Genomic DNA, 17280 nt, shown 5'->3' on the forward strand with positions numbered 1-17280 from the left:
TCCTAGGTGGTGCAGTGGTTGAGAATCACCTGCCAGCGCAGGGGACACGGGGTCGATCCCTGCTCCGGGAAGATCCCACATGCTGTGGAGCAACTAAGCCCGTGAGCCACAACTACTGAGCCTGCGCTCTAGAGCCCGTGAGCCACAACTATTGAGCACATGTGCTGCAACTACTGAAGCCCACATGCCTAGAGCCCATGCTCTGCAACAAGAGAAGCCACGGCAACAAGGAGCCTGTGCACCGCAACGAAGAGTAACCCCACTCACCGCAACTAAAGAAAACCCTCACACAGCAAAAAAAAAAAAAAAAAGACCCAACACAGCCAATAAAATAAATAAATAAATAAATTTATTTTTAAAAAAATCCAATAAGTAAATAAATTTATTTAAAAAATAAAAATAAAAATAAAAATTTAATTTATTATATGGGAGAAATGCACTGATTTTGCCAAAAAATTAATTACTGATTAAATAATTACTTGTTTGATAACAATAAAGCAGTTATAATCTTATAATGTCAGTAAAACATTAATCACTGTAAATATTTACATCAGAATGACTGTCTCTATGACTCCTTTCACAACTCCTTCTAGTGATCTATTAGTAAATGTTTGCTTTCCTTCGTTGAGACTTTGGATTTCTCTGATTTAAAAGTCTTTCAAGTTCCCAAGGAAAGAGTGCTTCCACCAAGAGATACAGAAATGGTTTCATAAAACTGAAGGCTGTTTTATGAAACCACCTGTCTACTTTGTGCTTTTCATAATATTGAAACACACATTTTACAAACTAGATTATTTGATGGCTGCGGTCATATGTCCTAGACACCAAAGATCGAGTTGCTACTACCAATGGCCTAAATAAGACGGCAGCACATAAAGTTTGAAAGGTACAAAGTTTGGCATGCCAGATTGAAACTCTGTACCTTAATTCAGCAAACTTTGGGCATCTAGAAAATGATTTTATCATTAGAGCCAATATAACCCCAAATTGCTTACCTCTTAATCTTTACTGGAGAATGCAGTAAGAAAGTCTTTAGTTAGAATGTTAAAATGTTCAAAATACAACAGTAACAAAAATAATTTTCCATCAATGCCTGTGTATAACCCAGTTACACACACACACACACACACACACACACAGCCTTTTGTTTATGCCCCAAACTACCTAGTTAAAAGCATTATGGAGGGACTTGCCTGGTGGTCCAATGGTTAAGAATCTGGCTTCCAATGCAGGAGATGAGGGTTTGAGCCCTGGTCAGGGAATTAAGATCCCTCATGCCATGGGGCAACTAAGCCCTCATGCTCTAGAGCCTAGGTGCCACAACTAGAGAGAAGCCTGCACACCACAAGGAAGAGCCCATGTGCCACAACTAAAGACCTGACGCAGTCCAAAAAAAAGTGTTATGGATGTACTTACTACTTTCTGTAGAATATCTGTGACACTGACATGGGCGATGGTTTGCCCTCCAGTATTGGACTTTTCACAGAGCTAGTTGACAAGTTTAATTGTCATACATCAGGAAACAGTGTTAACTCAGTAGGTTTTCTCCTCATTTTTGATCTTTTGCCCAAAGACACATTTTTTGTGGATCCCTGAAGGTGAAGGAGATGCTTGCATTCCAGCTGTCTTAAAACTGCTGAAGTTTCCTGAAATCAACTTCATTCCACCAGCCAGGCATCTAAAAACCATGTCCATGCAATGGTTGCTTGTAGATTTCCTGTCTGCATCCCAAACCCCAATATTATAGGTAGATTCTTCTCAGGTTTTGAGAGATCTAAAGAAATCAGAGTCTCTTTTTCTTGCTCCTAACCTCTTCTCCCCTTTCTCCTCTCTGCTATTTCTCTTACCTCCTGAGAGCATCCTTTGGCAGCCTCTTCCTACAGGGGCTCTTCTAGCTGCCTCTCATGCTAAGTGGCATGAATGCCGCTGTACCCTTGTGACCCTGGCCATCAAAGGCAGTCTTGAATGAAATCGATGTTGTTCTGATCATTTGCTTAGTCCTTCTTGCTTACTAGACCCTGACACTTCCTGGAGACCATCACCTATGTCTGTATAGCTAAGGTGGGGTCAAGATGTAGATTCTCGTATCTGTGATGATAGTATTTAAGCACTACTTTAGAGCATTCTTTGTGTACCTTGCTGTCTTGTATATGCTTTGCTGTGCTGTTTCCTGGAAGGAGGGGGTGGGTCTACTTTTGTTGTAGGCCGACAAGAAGAGCTGAGTAGGAAAATGACAGTTAGGGACTTTTCCACTCTGCTTGTGACCATGGACACAAATGTGTCTCCATAGAACTATTCATTTACGTCAACTGCCCCCCAAAATTACACATTTTAAGAAAAGTCTGGGAAATGTAGACAAATATTTCAAAACAGTTTGTATCTTCATCCCCTGGCCTAATGTTTTAAAATGTCAGAATGGTATCTGTCACGTAAGAGAGCATAGATAGAATAAAAACTTGTCAGACAACTTGCCTCTGTCAGCTTTCAAAAATATGAGAAATGACTTATTTGCTGATGAAATTTTTATTTTCTTTTCATGTGTGGTTTGACATTCCTAAAGAGACTCTGTGAATATTCCCTTAATAATAGAAAATACAAATTACCTGCTTTGTATCCATAAATCAACTTTATTATTATATCTGAGCCTTACTCATCTCTGGGGCAAAATGTAAAGCAAGACACTAATCGCTCAATTATTACAGATTTAAACTTTGTTTAGTAGAATATGACTTATTTTTTCAGTTATAGTATATGTGTATTATATACATAATATTTATTACAACTCTCTCTATAGACTCTGAAATGTAATACAGTGATTTGACTTAACTGACCACTCAGATCTCAGTGATTTAGGGACCAGTTAATGCATCTTAATTCTGAATATTCTCTACAACCATATTTCAAGATTATTTTAGTATGAAATTAAGGACAAAATTCTATTAGAAAGACAACTATAGAACTCCTGCTTGCTAATAGACATCATTATTCAAATAGGTGACTTGTATTCAGACTAATTTCTTAAATTTCATGTTCTCATGAATTAGGACAATTGTTAAAAAAAGAAAATTATCCTGAATGTAACTTTTATCCAAAATGACCAGACGAGGGACAGCCACATAGTGGCATGGTTAAGTTGCTGATTGTCTGCCAAGTTTACCAAATGTTCACTGTTCTCTCAATAGGGAAGCCTTCTGCCTCTTCGTCCAAGCAGAATCAACTGTTTCCTTTGCTATGTCCCCTCAGAAATTTGTACGTCCTGCTTTTGAATTACATAGACTCCAGACATCTGTCTGTAGCCCATGCTTGTTATTTCTTGTCTACTCCCAAAGCCCCCAATTGTACATAGGTTGTGAAAGATGGAAGTGGGTCAGTTTCTTTTTCTTATTACTTACATCTTCTCTCTTAGGACCTTTGAATTTGCTTTTGTCTCTGCTTACAACAATCTTACCTCAGAGAACCAAACTGCTTTTTCTCTAATTTCCTTCAGCCTTTGCCCAGATATTATTTTACCAGTGAGACTGTCTTTGACCATCCTATTTTAAATATTAAACCCTTTATAAAGTATCATGCAAATAAAAATGAATATGTATAAAAAATGTCATTTAACTCATTAGTGAGGGAGCCAATAAGCTGTTTGGAAAACTTCAAAATATGTATAAATGTGTGCATGTATGTATAAATGTGTGCATGTATGTATGTATGTATACACACACACACACACACAGAGTCAGAAATGCTGAAATGAAGTTGCTAATGAGCAAGGGAAATGTAGAATATTGGGGGTAAATTTTTTTTAGAATATTCAACCAACATCTTCTTTTTCCCATAGCTTCTTTCTCATTCCTTAATTATCTCATGGCCCTCCCGCATTGAGAGGGAGGCATTCATTCTTTTAGAAAACCCCTGGCAAAAAAGTTGCTTTGAGTTTTAAAATAAGCACAGTTTTTTGAATTCTTAGGAAAATCATAGTCTAAAAGTAAGTACTTTTGATTTGTAAAAATCAGAATTTGTCGAATGAGAAAAGGTTTTTTCCTTGAAATCCTGAAAGCCACATATGGAATTCCTGAGCATAGGTTTTCACAAAGAATTAGAGAGGAAGAAGGATGAGTGGCTCCCTAAAAGGCAGAGGAGAGCCCTTAGGACTCGGTGAGTTGAGAGACAGAGTAGAGTTGAGAACTTGGATCTTTTATCTTGAATTTGAATGCCCAGGAAGCAGGGTTGGGTTTTCCATCAACTGAGTCACCTAGCCTACACTTCTGATCACATGGTGAACACACTGGAATAGGTTCAAGTGAATTTAGAAGGTCAAGTTTAATGCTACTCTTTCATGAGTGCAGGCTGGGAAGTGTGCAAATCTCTCATTTACATGGTATTCTCTGGAACACTGAGCAAGGACACCAAAGGTACTGAGGTACAGTTAGGAGGGAGGGTGTCCATGTGGGTGGGCCTGGGGCCAGCCCACCAGACACAATATGCTCCACAGAGGAGACAAACAGAACAACTGAATATCTGCTTTCATAATTGGGGGTGCAGAAAGTGATTAGAGGCCAGTGTATTGGAAGAGACTGCTGGGAAGGGGACCCCACTATGAAGGGAATGGCGGCCTCCATGCTCATGAACATGAGGTCCCAGCCCAATGCTCACAAGACCTGCAGGGATGCCAGACCTCAGAGGTGCACAGGTGGGGGAGTTAGAGTCAGAAAAAAATCTGTTCAAAATTTGGCTGTGCTCTAAATTTCTGTCTTATGATGAGTTCATTGTTTAAATTCTGTGAACACCTCTTTTAATTTTAAAAAATGGAGCTAAAATACATTCCTTACAGGGTTGTTTCGAGGATTAAAAATAAGATGTGTGTGTGTGTGTCTGTGTGTGTGTGTGTGAGTGGCTAGCAATGTGGGAGATACACCATGACCCCCTAAAGCTCCTAAGAGAGTCAGATCTAGAATCCTGGGTTGCTTCAACCACACCTCTGCAAAGAAAGGCAAATAATGGCTTAAAACACTTAAGCAAATTAGCCATCCAGTCCATTCTTTACTACAAATGTTAAAAGTGGTAATATATGTGTATTTAATCTACCTCTTTCCTTTACCCTCTTTTTCTGATGAAAGTGATCGTGAAATCTACAGAGCCCATAATTTAGAGAACGCTTAGGTCTTGGACATCATACAAATGGGCAATTCAGCCTTGAAATAGCGGAGTGTCTGTAAGAAAATTAAAAGATTCCCTTTCATTAAAAAAACAATGCAAGCGAAAAGAAGTGTAATAAAAGTTCCAGAGCCCTTATTAATGCATGAAGTTACCAATTAGGTCATCAACATCATCTCTACCTAACAGATGGGTGAGCTGGAATGGGTCATCACATAGCGCTGGATGTGAGTGGAGGAAAAGCTGTCTTTTGTGACTCTTCTTATTGTTTCAAATATGAGTTGAAGCAAAACTTATTTTTGACAGTGTGTTCTGAAACATGGTGTACCTAAGAAGAACCACAAATCTGTCATCTTGGTCCTTAAGCCTAAATAACTTAAAACTCTCCTCCAACCTGAACTACAATGGTAATTAGCAAATAAAAGCCAAATAACCTGGAAACAGAGGTGGGCAGAATAGGCTTTTCTTTTCAAAAGTCTATGAAAGGATTTAATAATTAAAAGAGTGATAGAGGAGGAGTCATACAATTACAATTAATCTAACTTTTTTCTTTGTCTCTTACCTTCTTTGAAACTTGCACTAACATCCTTACTTTATCTAGAACATAATTTTGTGTAACCCCACCTAATTTTAACCCTGCCTTTATTTAGGATTCCTTAATATTTATGTACATAGTTTTTTTTTTTACTATTGTCTAGTGAATCCTACTCTGTTAATACGTTGTTTGGTGAACATGCCCCTTAGTTATTTCATGGATGTATTTCTTGCTCTTTCTCTTTGATTATAAGCTTCATGAAGAAAGGAATAGTGCTTTACTTTCCTCACTTGTTATTCCTTTGGTATGTATTTAAAGTGAATAGGCATTTAATGCAGAGTACCATCCAAAATAAATCATATTTAAGGCAGAAATATATATTGAGAACTTCCATAATGAAAATCATTCATATTTATTGATTACTAAAGATGAGTTGGCCCTCTGTTAGCTTTCTTTTAACAATTTTGAATATAACTTTTTAAAATAATACAGGATTATTGAAACAAATTTCAAATATTATGAATGAGTAAAAAGTTAAATTTATTCTTAATAACCACTCCTTACTTAGTGGTTTGGTGTATGTTCAGATTTTTTCTCCTTTTTTTTTCTTTTCTTTCTTTCCTTCCTCCCTCCTTCCCTCCCTCTCTCCCTACCCCCCTTCCTTCCTTTGTTTGTTTGTTCGTTCCTTCCTTCCTTTCCTCCCTCTTTCTTCCCCTCTCTCCTCCTTCCTTCTCCACCTCTCTCTCTCTTTCTTTCCTTCTTTCTTTTTCATCAGTGTAATCACTGCCTTTATTTTTATTGTGGTAAAATATATACAGTGTAAAATTTCCCATCATAACCATTTTTAGGTATACAATTCAATGGCATTAATTATATTCACAATGTTGTACAACCATCACTACTCTCTATTTCCAAAATTTTCCCCTTATTTAAATCAAATACTATTCACACTGTCTTGCTGCCTGCTTTTTTGCTTGCTGTGTAAAATCTCATTGGATGAAACCTTCATCTCCATACTCTGTTAGTTCAGTTTCATAAAGAATTGACAAAATTGGGAATAAATGTTTTATTTCTAACAATTTGTCTACTTAACATGTTCCTTGGATGCCTGAAGATGAGAGAAATATCAGTTGGAATTATCGCGTTTTTTCAGCGAATGAGAAATGAAACATTTTTATCATTGAGTAATAACTTTTTACTTGTTGCTATGCTTGGAACACATTATTTAGAAGCTCTTTATCACTTTTCTAAAAACTCTGTTTCAGTAGAATAAGAGAATCACAGAGTCTCTAGTTGCAAATGAACCCAACGTCCCTCTCATTCAGGGTCAGAATCCATTATACAGAATCAGCCACCATGTCACTGCGGCTCTTCGGACTTCTCTAGGGATAAAGAAAATATTGCTATATAACCTTCCAAGGAAGACATTTCTTTTTCAGAGGTATCCAAAAATTAGTTTTAGTTTTTGTTTTTGTTTTTAGTTTTGTTTTTCTTTGCCTACCTGGAACTTTTATCCATTGGTTTATTTTAAAACTCAGTGTCTTATTAGGCAAATACAATCCATCTTTTCAAGTGATACTTGAATAAAATCACCATCTCCCTCCTGAATAATCATTTTTTTCTAAGATAACCCCCCCAATTACTTCAACAGTTCTTGATATCCCATGGTCTCATGTTCCTTCACCAACCTGGTGATTTTCTTTTAATTATATTTCCACTGAACCATTTTATTCTTAAAGTACAATGCTTGGAACTGAAGATAATAGTTCAGATAAATTGTACATGCTTTCAGGTAGAGCAAAAACTTCTTTTGTATATTTTACTTCAAACTCCTAATTTGTTAGGGAATAATTTTATGGTAGAGATTTAAGATTTAGATTAAATTCACTACTGACACAATGTGGGTACCTCCTTTAATCATTTATTTCAGAATTTAACTTTGCGACAATAGAGCCTTTCTAGTTCAGAAAGAACAGAAAATTCAGGTAAGGTGATCACATTGAGATATAAAGTCGAAACACATACCTCCCAATCTTGCTCTCTTATGTGGAACCACCACCAGCTTTTCTTACAACATTAAAGGAGACACTGAAATGTGAGGCACAGATATTAAGCCGTCAAATGTTTTGATGTGTTGCTTGTCATTTCTGTAACTTTGCTGGAAGGAGTAATGGGGGAGTGTGCGAATTCATACTCCAAAGCTGGTCTTTTAGCAACGTGTAGCAGAAGGGGAGAGGAGGACTAGTACTGATAATGTACGTGAGAATTCTAGTGTTAATGCCTTTCTCTTATCCATCTTGAGGTGTCACTTCTTTCAGTGTGAAGATAGTGAAATTACACTGGGTCAAAGTCATTATGGACCAGGGATAGAAAATCCTCAGGCCTGAAATTTATTACTGTAGGCGTCAGAGTCTTTACTCATTCATGCTGAATTTAAATTGTGGACGTTTGTCTTTCCTTCCCCTTTTTAGTAATATATACATAAATATTCAGGACTCGCTATGTCCAAATGGTGATTAACATTGAGGATTTAAAAATTATTTTCTAGTGAAAAACATGAACAAATCTCATGTATGGTATTTTGAGTTAACATTTTGAATCCTTCATCACCATAATTTCTGAGTTAAATACTTGTACATCGGGAGACTAGGATCGACATATATATACCACCATGTGTAAAATAGATGGCTAGTGGGAACCTGCGGTATAGCACAGGGAGCTCAGCTCCGTGCTCTGTGATGACCTAGATGGGTGGGATGGGGGTTGGGGTGGGAGGGAGGTCTAAGAAGGAGGGGATATGTGTATACACAGAGCTATTCACTTCGTGGTACAGCAGAAACTCACACAACATTGTAAAGCAATTATACTCCAGTTTAAAAGAACAACAAAAAAATCATGTTATTTGAGTTAATGATCTTTCATTGTGGTGAAAGAAAAGTTCTTGAGAGAACCACATGTTCTCTCTCCCTTGGGAGACTAAACTCAAAAAAATGAGTCAGAGTTAATAGAAAAATTTCAGAGCGAGAGAAAAATCTTAAAAATCACCTCGTCCAAACTCTCAACTATATGATGAATAAGTAGGGGCACAAAAATCTCATGACTTGTCCAAGCTCAAAGTGAGGATGAAAATAGAACCTAGGTCTTATGTTACCTTGTAGTAAACCTTGTACTAATGTAGTCACTGCAGTAACGTAGTAGCCTTTTGTAAGATTGGAAGACACAAGAGAAGCAAAGATGTTTAAGTAATGGCACACTGAACATAAGAACACAAAGCATGGAATCATCTTTACATTTAAAAGGTAAAATAATCCTTTATTTCAAGAATTTCTCAACTAAATAGGATGTGGCACCGAGGAAAGAGAATGGACTTTGTAATTACACAATACACAGAGAGAGAGTTAATCTTGTCCTGCCATTTTTTCAGTTAAGGGCCAATTATTTAAGCTTTCTGAGCTTCAGTTTTCCTGGTACTACTACTACTTCCCCAAATAACTGAGAAGATTAAATTAGATAATGAATTGAAAATAGCCTAGCAGAATAACATGTAGCAAATACTCCATAAACAATACCTCTAATTATTTTAGTTTATTCACAACCATTAGTAAGATTCACTTTGGCTAATCTTACTAATCAATAATACAGTCATTGGAAAAGAGATGTAATGGTGATATCTCTAGAGAACTTTTTTTATTTCATTTTTTGGCTGCACTTCACAACATGTGGGATCTTAGTTCCCTAAGCAGGGATCAAACTCTTGCCCCCTGCATTGGAAGTGCAGAGTCTTAACCACTGGACCACCAGCAAAGTCCCTTGAGAATTTTCATTATTACTAGTGTCGTTTTCTAGGGTAGAAAATCACATCTGACCTGGAGAAAGTGCTAGGAATACTTGATAGTTCACTATTGGCACTTTACTAGACTTTGCAAACTATTAAATGTCCTCCATTTTATTATGGTGAAGATGGTGATGAAGATGGTGAGGTGATTATGACATGGTCTATAAGCAATAGCTCCTTCTATTTCTTAAAATAGGATCCATTTAATCTCCACGCAGTTTTTAATTTCAGTTGTGAGAGTTCCACTCCTATATGGATAACTAAATTACCAGCCCATCTCTAATTATACGTCTCTTACTGCAGGGTAAACCATTTTAGCTCCAGGAAGGATAGAGATGGAAGAAGCCATGGCAGGTTCAACAATCGGAAAGGCAGAGGCTGATCCTGGGGGTCTCAGAGAAGATGAAATGTAGCAACTGAGGCTGACACCGGGAAGGCCTGAGAGTGAGTAGCTGGGCCCAGGCTCAGGGGGCCAGCAGATTTATTGACCTTTCTAAATCTCTATTTCCCATCTAAACTCACATATGTGTGTTGAATGTGTTGTGTTATAACACACACACACACAGACATATGTATATATAAGCTTTTTTGAGCTTTCTGTGGAGCCTCAATAAATTTGCCCCAGATCACACACACGTCTGTTTAATTCCAAAACAAACATTTTTAGCTATTGTGTAACAGTCATTGCAAGAAGATTTAGTCGAAAGATGTCGGTAACGGTAAATAAGTTTATATTATTTTCTAAAAGGGCTTAAAAGAATTAAAATTGCCAAAAGAAAACATGTTTCCACATTTTCTAGCATTCTATATTAGTGATTATATACAAATACATATAAGTATATGTACATACATAAGTGTGTGTGTATATATTCTAGCAAGCAAAAGTTAAGTTCTCTTGCCTCAGACAAACTTTTGGGCAAATTCTACTTCTATCTCTTATTAGCGGTGGGAAAGTCACTTAATTTTTTAAGCCTCAGTTTCTTCATCTGAGAAATGGAAATGATCATTGTGCTTACCTGACATGTGGGGCTTTGTAAAAATTTTAAAAAGCAATGTAAATGTAGCATTTAGCATACTGCCAAGCACATAAGACAGCCTTGCCAAAGGGTAATGAGAAAGTATTATCAACTAAGGTTCAATACTTTTCTAGCTTATTGGGTGCATTTTCTCTTTTGTGCCTTCTATGTTTATTGTTTTGCTGGGTAGATTTTTAAGACAGGGGCTTAGGACCTGAGACATAAGGCAAAGCTTGGTTATTAAACTGAATCATTACTTTGAGACTTTGGCTCAGAAATAAGACTAAGGAACAGAGTTCCTTCACCTGAAATACGAGGAATGAAGTAGGCAGGTTTGGTTCGATGCTAATTATCGACCTCTATCTCTTTAAGTCATTCAAGGGAATGAATAATGTATTCATTCCTTAGCTAAGGAGAGAGGGGGATATGGAGAAGGAATTGCAGCAGGGGCTTTGTTAACTCAATAAGTTGGCGTTGAGGTTTACTCTGTTCTAGGCAGTAGGCAATGTTTGGGCTCCTGCCCTCAGGTACCCAGAGTCAACTAGGGGAGACAGCGCTATAGGAGTAATCTGAAGTGCAAGTTCCACATTTATGCATGAGCAAAAATTGTTGAGAGCTATTGGACCCTGAGACCTGGCCATGACATTTACATCCTCTGAACCTGTTCCCTCATCTGGTCTCCTCCACTCACCTCACAGCTGTGAGCATTAGACATTTTGTGAAAGTGCTTTGCAAGCTGCATAATATCATTATGTAAATAAAATACAATGTGTAGTGCAGATGTCATGATCAAAAGGCATAATCAAAAGGCTATAAATATTCAAAAGAAGAAATGAATAATTATGACAGGAGACACTTGAAAAAGCTTAAGAGAAGTTGAATTTGAAGAATTAAATACAACTTTGAAGAAGAATGGGGTAGGGGCAAGGTGACCCATGGAGAGTGGGCTACCTCTCCAAAGACACAAGGGCATGAAAGTGTGGGGCATATTCTGGAAAAGTGAACAGTCCTGTGCCTGGAATCCTGGCTGTGCGGGAGAGGCAAGGAGATGAGGCTGGGGAGAGAGGTTGGCATTTTGTAACAAGAGCCATGACCGCAGCAGTAATGAATCACACATCATTTTGTAACAAACAAGGGGCTGTTTCTGAGTTAAGGCTCTGACAGCACCAGGTCTGTGTTTTGGTGACATGTAGGTATTGACTGGGACCGTGGAGAGATCGCATATAGGGAGACCACAATCTAAGTATTAACAAATAGCTAAACTCGGCATGTGGCAGAGTGAATAGAAAGAAAAGAAGTAGAATTGACTGGGTTTGGAGTCCAACTGAATGTAAAGGAGGAGGAATCAGAGATGATTTTGAGGTTCATGGTTGGATGGAAGGGCAGCATGGAGGTGCTGTTAACTGAGATGACACACCGTAGGGGGAGAGATTTGAGGAACTAGGTTGAAAGTTCCTTGAGCTTAGGGACTGAATTTTATGTATTGTTCTGTCATTGACATAGCCCAGTACCTGGCATATATTTCGTACTTTGTCATTTCTTGTGAAGAAAGCGGTGAGTAAGTGCACGAGGAAGGGGAAAGATAAATGCACAATTTGGAATGTGATGAATTTGAGCTTTCATCCACATGAAATCATCTCTGCTCTTAACTTCCCCACACTCCCATAACATACTTTTTAATATCTTCCTCAAGCATTTACTTTAGCTATCTCAGGTTTACAGCGATTTAGGAATAGGGCTAATTCCTTTGACAAGACTACAAATACTTGGAGTCAGAGTTCATATCTGACTTCAGCTATGTGTACTATAGTGTTTCATAAATACACGTCTAGAAAATAGTTGAAAGGTGGGGTCTGAAGCTGAGAGAGAGAGAGATGTCACGTCTTTGATTTCTCCTAAACCTGGCAGTGCTTTAAGAATAGTTGATGATTTATCTGCTGTGGTTCACACTGACCTCATCCATTTAGCAAGTAGCCTTGTACTTTTTGGTTAATGTGTAGTGAAATAGGTATAAAACAAGATGACTAGTTCATAATCCAAATCAATGCCCTAATATGCCCTCCCAAAATCTCTAAGAAGGTCATTTGTGAAGTTTCTTAAGTATTTTTCAAAAGCATGTCTTCTTTAAAACTATGCTCCCAATTTAGGAGACTTTAGAAAGGAGACCAGAACAAAATCCAATGAATTTTGTTTGAATTCCACATTACGTTATCATCTTTGGAGCTGACCTCATCTTGACACCTTCAGAGAAGCTGGTAGTGCTGGATTCTGTAAAACAAGGTGACTTTGATAAAGGCCATGCCTCCCTTCAAGCTAAAAATTGGCCTGAGGGAAGAAATCATCTAGAAATGAGATGACAAAAAGCCTAGCTACTAAATCCAATAAGGCATTTTGTCATGAGAGCAAAATCCATGCTGGTAACGACCATTCTCAGATTCTGAAAACAGAGACCCATTCATTTAGAGGTTGAATTTATTATAATTTGCAAAGAATATGTGTGATGTTGGTTTATAATTCATTAAGCTTTGTTTCTTACTGTGTACAATTGAGATTCCTCAAATAATTTTAAATTAGCAGCTTTCACAATTCAGATTGCTGTAGTAATCCGTAACTTAGTAGACATCGATTACATCAGCACAGCAAAAACAGAGTGATGTGTTGATGGAATGTGTGACGATGTGGAGTGATGTTTTAGGTTAATCTTGGTAGCTATCCTCCGAAGTAGTTCTTTATTCTGCCCTTATTTTAGTGGGAGGAGTCTGGGCCATACAGGTTAAACAAATTGCCTAAGTTGAAATCTAGCAACTGTGCCGAGATAAGGAACTGCAATTTCCTATGCTTTGAGTCCATTTTATCTCAGAATCATAAAGTTTGAGAAAGTAAAGGTTTTTATGTAAATATTGAAAATATATAAATCAACATGCTTTACTTTGGCATTTAAAAAATTATATCTATTTTTATATAAGGAACAAACTCATGGTTACCAGTGGGGGGGGCCTTATAGGGGATGGGGAACGTTGTATTTGGTGTAAGATAGGCTCAAGGATGTATTACAACATGGAGAATATAGCTAATATTTTGTAATAACTAAATGCAAAGTAACCTTTAAAACCTGTTTAAAATTTTTTAATTAAAAAATTATATCTGTTTTTCAAGTATCTAGGATTTTTTTGGACTTAGATTTTATGATTGTTCTCTCTAACAAGTGTGACTTTTAAAACAGAAATAAAAGTTAAGAAACAGCAATACAATATGAAAAGTACCCAAAAGTATTAGGTTTTATTGTACCCAGAAGCATTAGGTTTTACAGACCCAGTCTTCCCCAAATCAGAATGGTTATTGCACAGAAATGTCGAATAAAACTGTTAAACTCTTATTTTAATCTCTTCTTACAGTGGTTAAAAAATGCCTGGACTTTGTTTCTATTCTATCTTTGTCTCAGATTGTCTTTTTACTACCAACATTTTTTTTTGATACTATCAACTTTTATTATAAAAATGCTCAAATATGCAGAAAAGTTGAAAGATTCTTATAATAAACACACATATTCTCTCTATCTCTCTAAAATAATTAATATTTTTCATATTTGCTTTATCTATAATCTATCTATCTATCTATCTATCTATCTATCATCTATCTATTTTTCTATCTATCCATCCCACATATGATGTACCATACAAAAGTAAGTTGCAAAAGGAAAACATCAGAACACTTCACTCTGAAATACTTGACCAGGACTCTTCTAAGAATAGGGATGTTTTCCTATATAATCACAATATCATTATTAGGAAATGCAACTATATTTCTATAATTATTAAAAAATACAGTCTTTATTCAAATTTCTCCCATTGTTCCAAGAATGCCCCTTGTAGATATTTTATTTTATTTTTTTCCCACACTTTTATTTATTTACTTTTCAATAAGTTTAAATCCTTGAAGGGTACAGCATTACACGGATTCTGTGTCCAATGGCCTTAGCAGGAAGGTTGCTTTGGAATTTGGCACGAACCATGCCACTGTTTCCATGAGCGCAAGTTATTTTTCCCCAGATTACTCTAGTTTTGTTAGGTTTTCCACCAGGAGTCACTGTGTTGTTCTTTGCTTTGTACACATAAGCATATCTCTTGCCTAGATAGGATTCAGTTTCATCTCGAGCATATACACCTTCAGTTTTCAGGAGAGCTGTGTGCTCCCTCTGGTTCCGTAGATCCCGCTTATAACCAGCAAAAATGGCCTTGGACCACAACCTTCCAGACATATTTGTCGTTTTAGAAGTCCTGTTCCCAGCAGGCCTTAAAACAAAAAGAATCAGTTTAAATTCTTGCAACGCGCGTTTCCCACCTCGTCTCCTCTGGAAAAACACCCCAAACTCAGAGGATGCCTGACAGCTAAGCAAACTCCAAAACGCTTCTATTTCACATTCCACTCCTCCAGGGCCAGGAAGCAACTCCGGTTACAGGAGCACCCATGCTCGGAGGTCAGGGGACCAGCACCATCAGTCCCAAATCTCCTCCATCCTGTCCTCCCTGTTGCTGGCATCCACAGAAACCATCAGCTGGTAGAGGGTCGGAGCCGCACCAGTGCCTCGCGAGAGGCACACGGCCGAGCCTACCCCGCTTCTGGATATTTTATTTGATCCAAGATCCAGCTTAGATTCAGGAACTGCATTTAATCGTTACGACTCTTAATCTAGAGGTAGCCATCCCTTTTCTCTGTCTCTGTCTTTCCCACTCAATCTCTCTCTGTTTCCATCAGCCTCACCCTCTAATTTTACCTTTCAGAAGGATTCAAGCTGGTTTTCTTAGAGCATCTTACATTCTGGATTTGTCTGATTATTTCCCCATTAATCATTTAACTTCTTCCTGAATCCCATTAGGTCCAGAAGCTTCATTAGATTCAGATTACATTTCATGGGAAAGAATATTTCACAGGTGATGTTATATACTTCACTTTATTAGCATCACACAGAAAGGCTCCCACTATTGAATTGTCCCACTTTAAGTGATGCTTATTTTGATCAGGTAAGATGGTGACCACCATGTGTCTTCATTATAAAAGTACATTTTTCTGTAGGCACTTAGTAAGTAATTATAGGTGACATTTTATCTGTGGCCAAACAACCATTCATCTAATGGTTGCAGGATCCATTGATGATCTGTACCTGTAGCAGTTGTTAAAAAATGATGATTTCTTAAAAATTCTACTTCTCCTTCTAGATTGTGTTCTTCTGTAAATAAAAGTTTTTCATTCTTCTTTTTCTCTTAATTTTTAAAGCATCATTATACTCTGAAATCTTGGATTTTAATTAATTCATATTCTAAGTAGATTACACTTAAAATTCTTTTAGATGCAATATACATTTTCCCCAAATTTGGTTAGTCCTAGCCTCTTTTATATAAGACCTATTTAGTCTTTGAGTATTTACTTATTTCTTGATACAAAATATCTCAGGCTTACTTTCAGCCTTTCCTGCCTAGATCTGGAATTGGTCATTTGACCAAAGAGTCCGCAGCTTCCTTTCAGTGGGGAATGGTATAACGGCCATGGCAATGTCCACTCAGATCTCCTGCTGCGGGAATCATAACTGACGGACAGCACCAGCTGCTGCTCATCTGGGTCCATCACCAAATTCATGCTTGCCACAGCTGCTTCCAGCCAAGGACTGAGCAGGGCAGGGCCACGAACACAGGCTCATTCTGGCAAGAGGCAGGACTCCTCCAACAGGTGACTCCTGCAAGACTCTCAACTGACCTGGCTGATCTTTGCTCAGAAATGCACAGCTGTTCAAGACTCTTCCTTTCCAGTCTCTCTCCTTCCAAATATGTCATGCCTGTCTCCTGGTCTGAAGATTCTTCCTGCCTTCTTCTGCTGCCTCTCCTAAGAAACCTCTTGCACATCTAATTCAATTTAGGTGTCTGCTTCTCAGTGGATCTGACTTACTGTAAATGATCCAGAAACAAACATCTGGATGCTAGGGTTGCCTATGGCTACTGGTGAGTCATTGCTTCCAGGTTTTTCTGTGGCTAAAGCTAGGAAATCTACTTTTCAAAAAATATGAGGTCATATTTCTATTTCCACTTTGAGTTTCACAATATAGTTTAATTTTTAAATGTCTTTGAATTTTTCTCTTGCGTTGAAAATCAGAATTTGTGATAACATTAGGGTATCTACTTATTTGCTTTATCTTATAATATAGCTGAAGTCTTTTCAGAATTACAATACCAATAGCACTACTGTCACTAAATGTAGAGTCAAGTTTAAGATTTCTTTGCAATTATTTTTGTCCTCAGAGTATATCCCACTAGGAATTTACAGAGTACTATGTTCAAAAGTTACTTACAATAACTCTTTTCTATAAGTGGATGCTGACAATGTTGTATACATCTAGGTTCATTTTTTTTTTCAGCTTCTATTCAATTTTGGAGCTTGTTTCTTTCTTTTTTAAAAATAAATTTATTTATTTATTTATTTATTTATTTTTGGCTGCTTTTGGTCTTCGTTGCTGTGCACAGGCTTTTTCTAGTTGTAGGGAGCAGGGGCTACTCTTCATAGCAGTACGTGGGCTCCTCATTGCGGTGGCTTCTCTTGTTGCAGAGCACAGGCTCTTGGCACATGGGCTTCAGTAGTTGTGGCACATGGGCTCAATAGTTGTGGCTTTCGGGCTCTAGAGCTCAGGCTCAGTAGTTGTGGCGCACGGGCTTAGTTGCTCCGTGGCACATGGGATCTTCCCAGACCAGGGCTTGAACCCA

General features: G+C 37.6%; 1 protein-coding gene across 1 annotated transcript; it reads right to left on the minus strand.

Moving 5' to 3' along the window:
• Positions 1-14424: 14424 nt before the first annotated feature.
• On the minus strand, positions 14425-15140 carry LOC130835856 (60S ribosomal protein L35a-like). Its single transcript, XM_057707724.1, has 2 exons — positions 14989-15140; positions 14425-14823 (listed from the first exon to the last, which is right to left on the minus strand). The coding sequence occupies exon 2, from the start codon at positions 14787-14789 to the stop codon at positions 14457-14459; it is 333 nt and encodes a 110-aa protein (XP_057563707.1). The 5' UTR covers positions 14790-14823; positions 14989-15140; the 3' UTR covers positions 14425-14456.
• Between the last annotated feature and the right edge of the window lie 2140 nt (positions 15141-17280).

The sequence above is a fragment of the Hippopotamus amphibius genome, chromosome 14 (assembly GCF_030028045.1).
Source record: "Hippopotamus amphibius kiboko isolate mHipAmp2 chromosome 14, mHipAmp2.hap2, whole genome shotgun sequence".
Lineage (NCBI taxonomy): Eukaryota > Metazoa > Chordata > Mammalia > Artiodactyla > Hippopotamidae > Hippopotamus > Hippopotamus amphibius.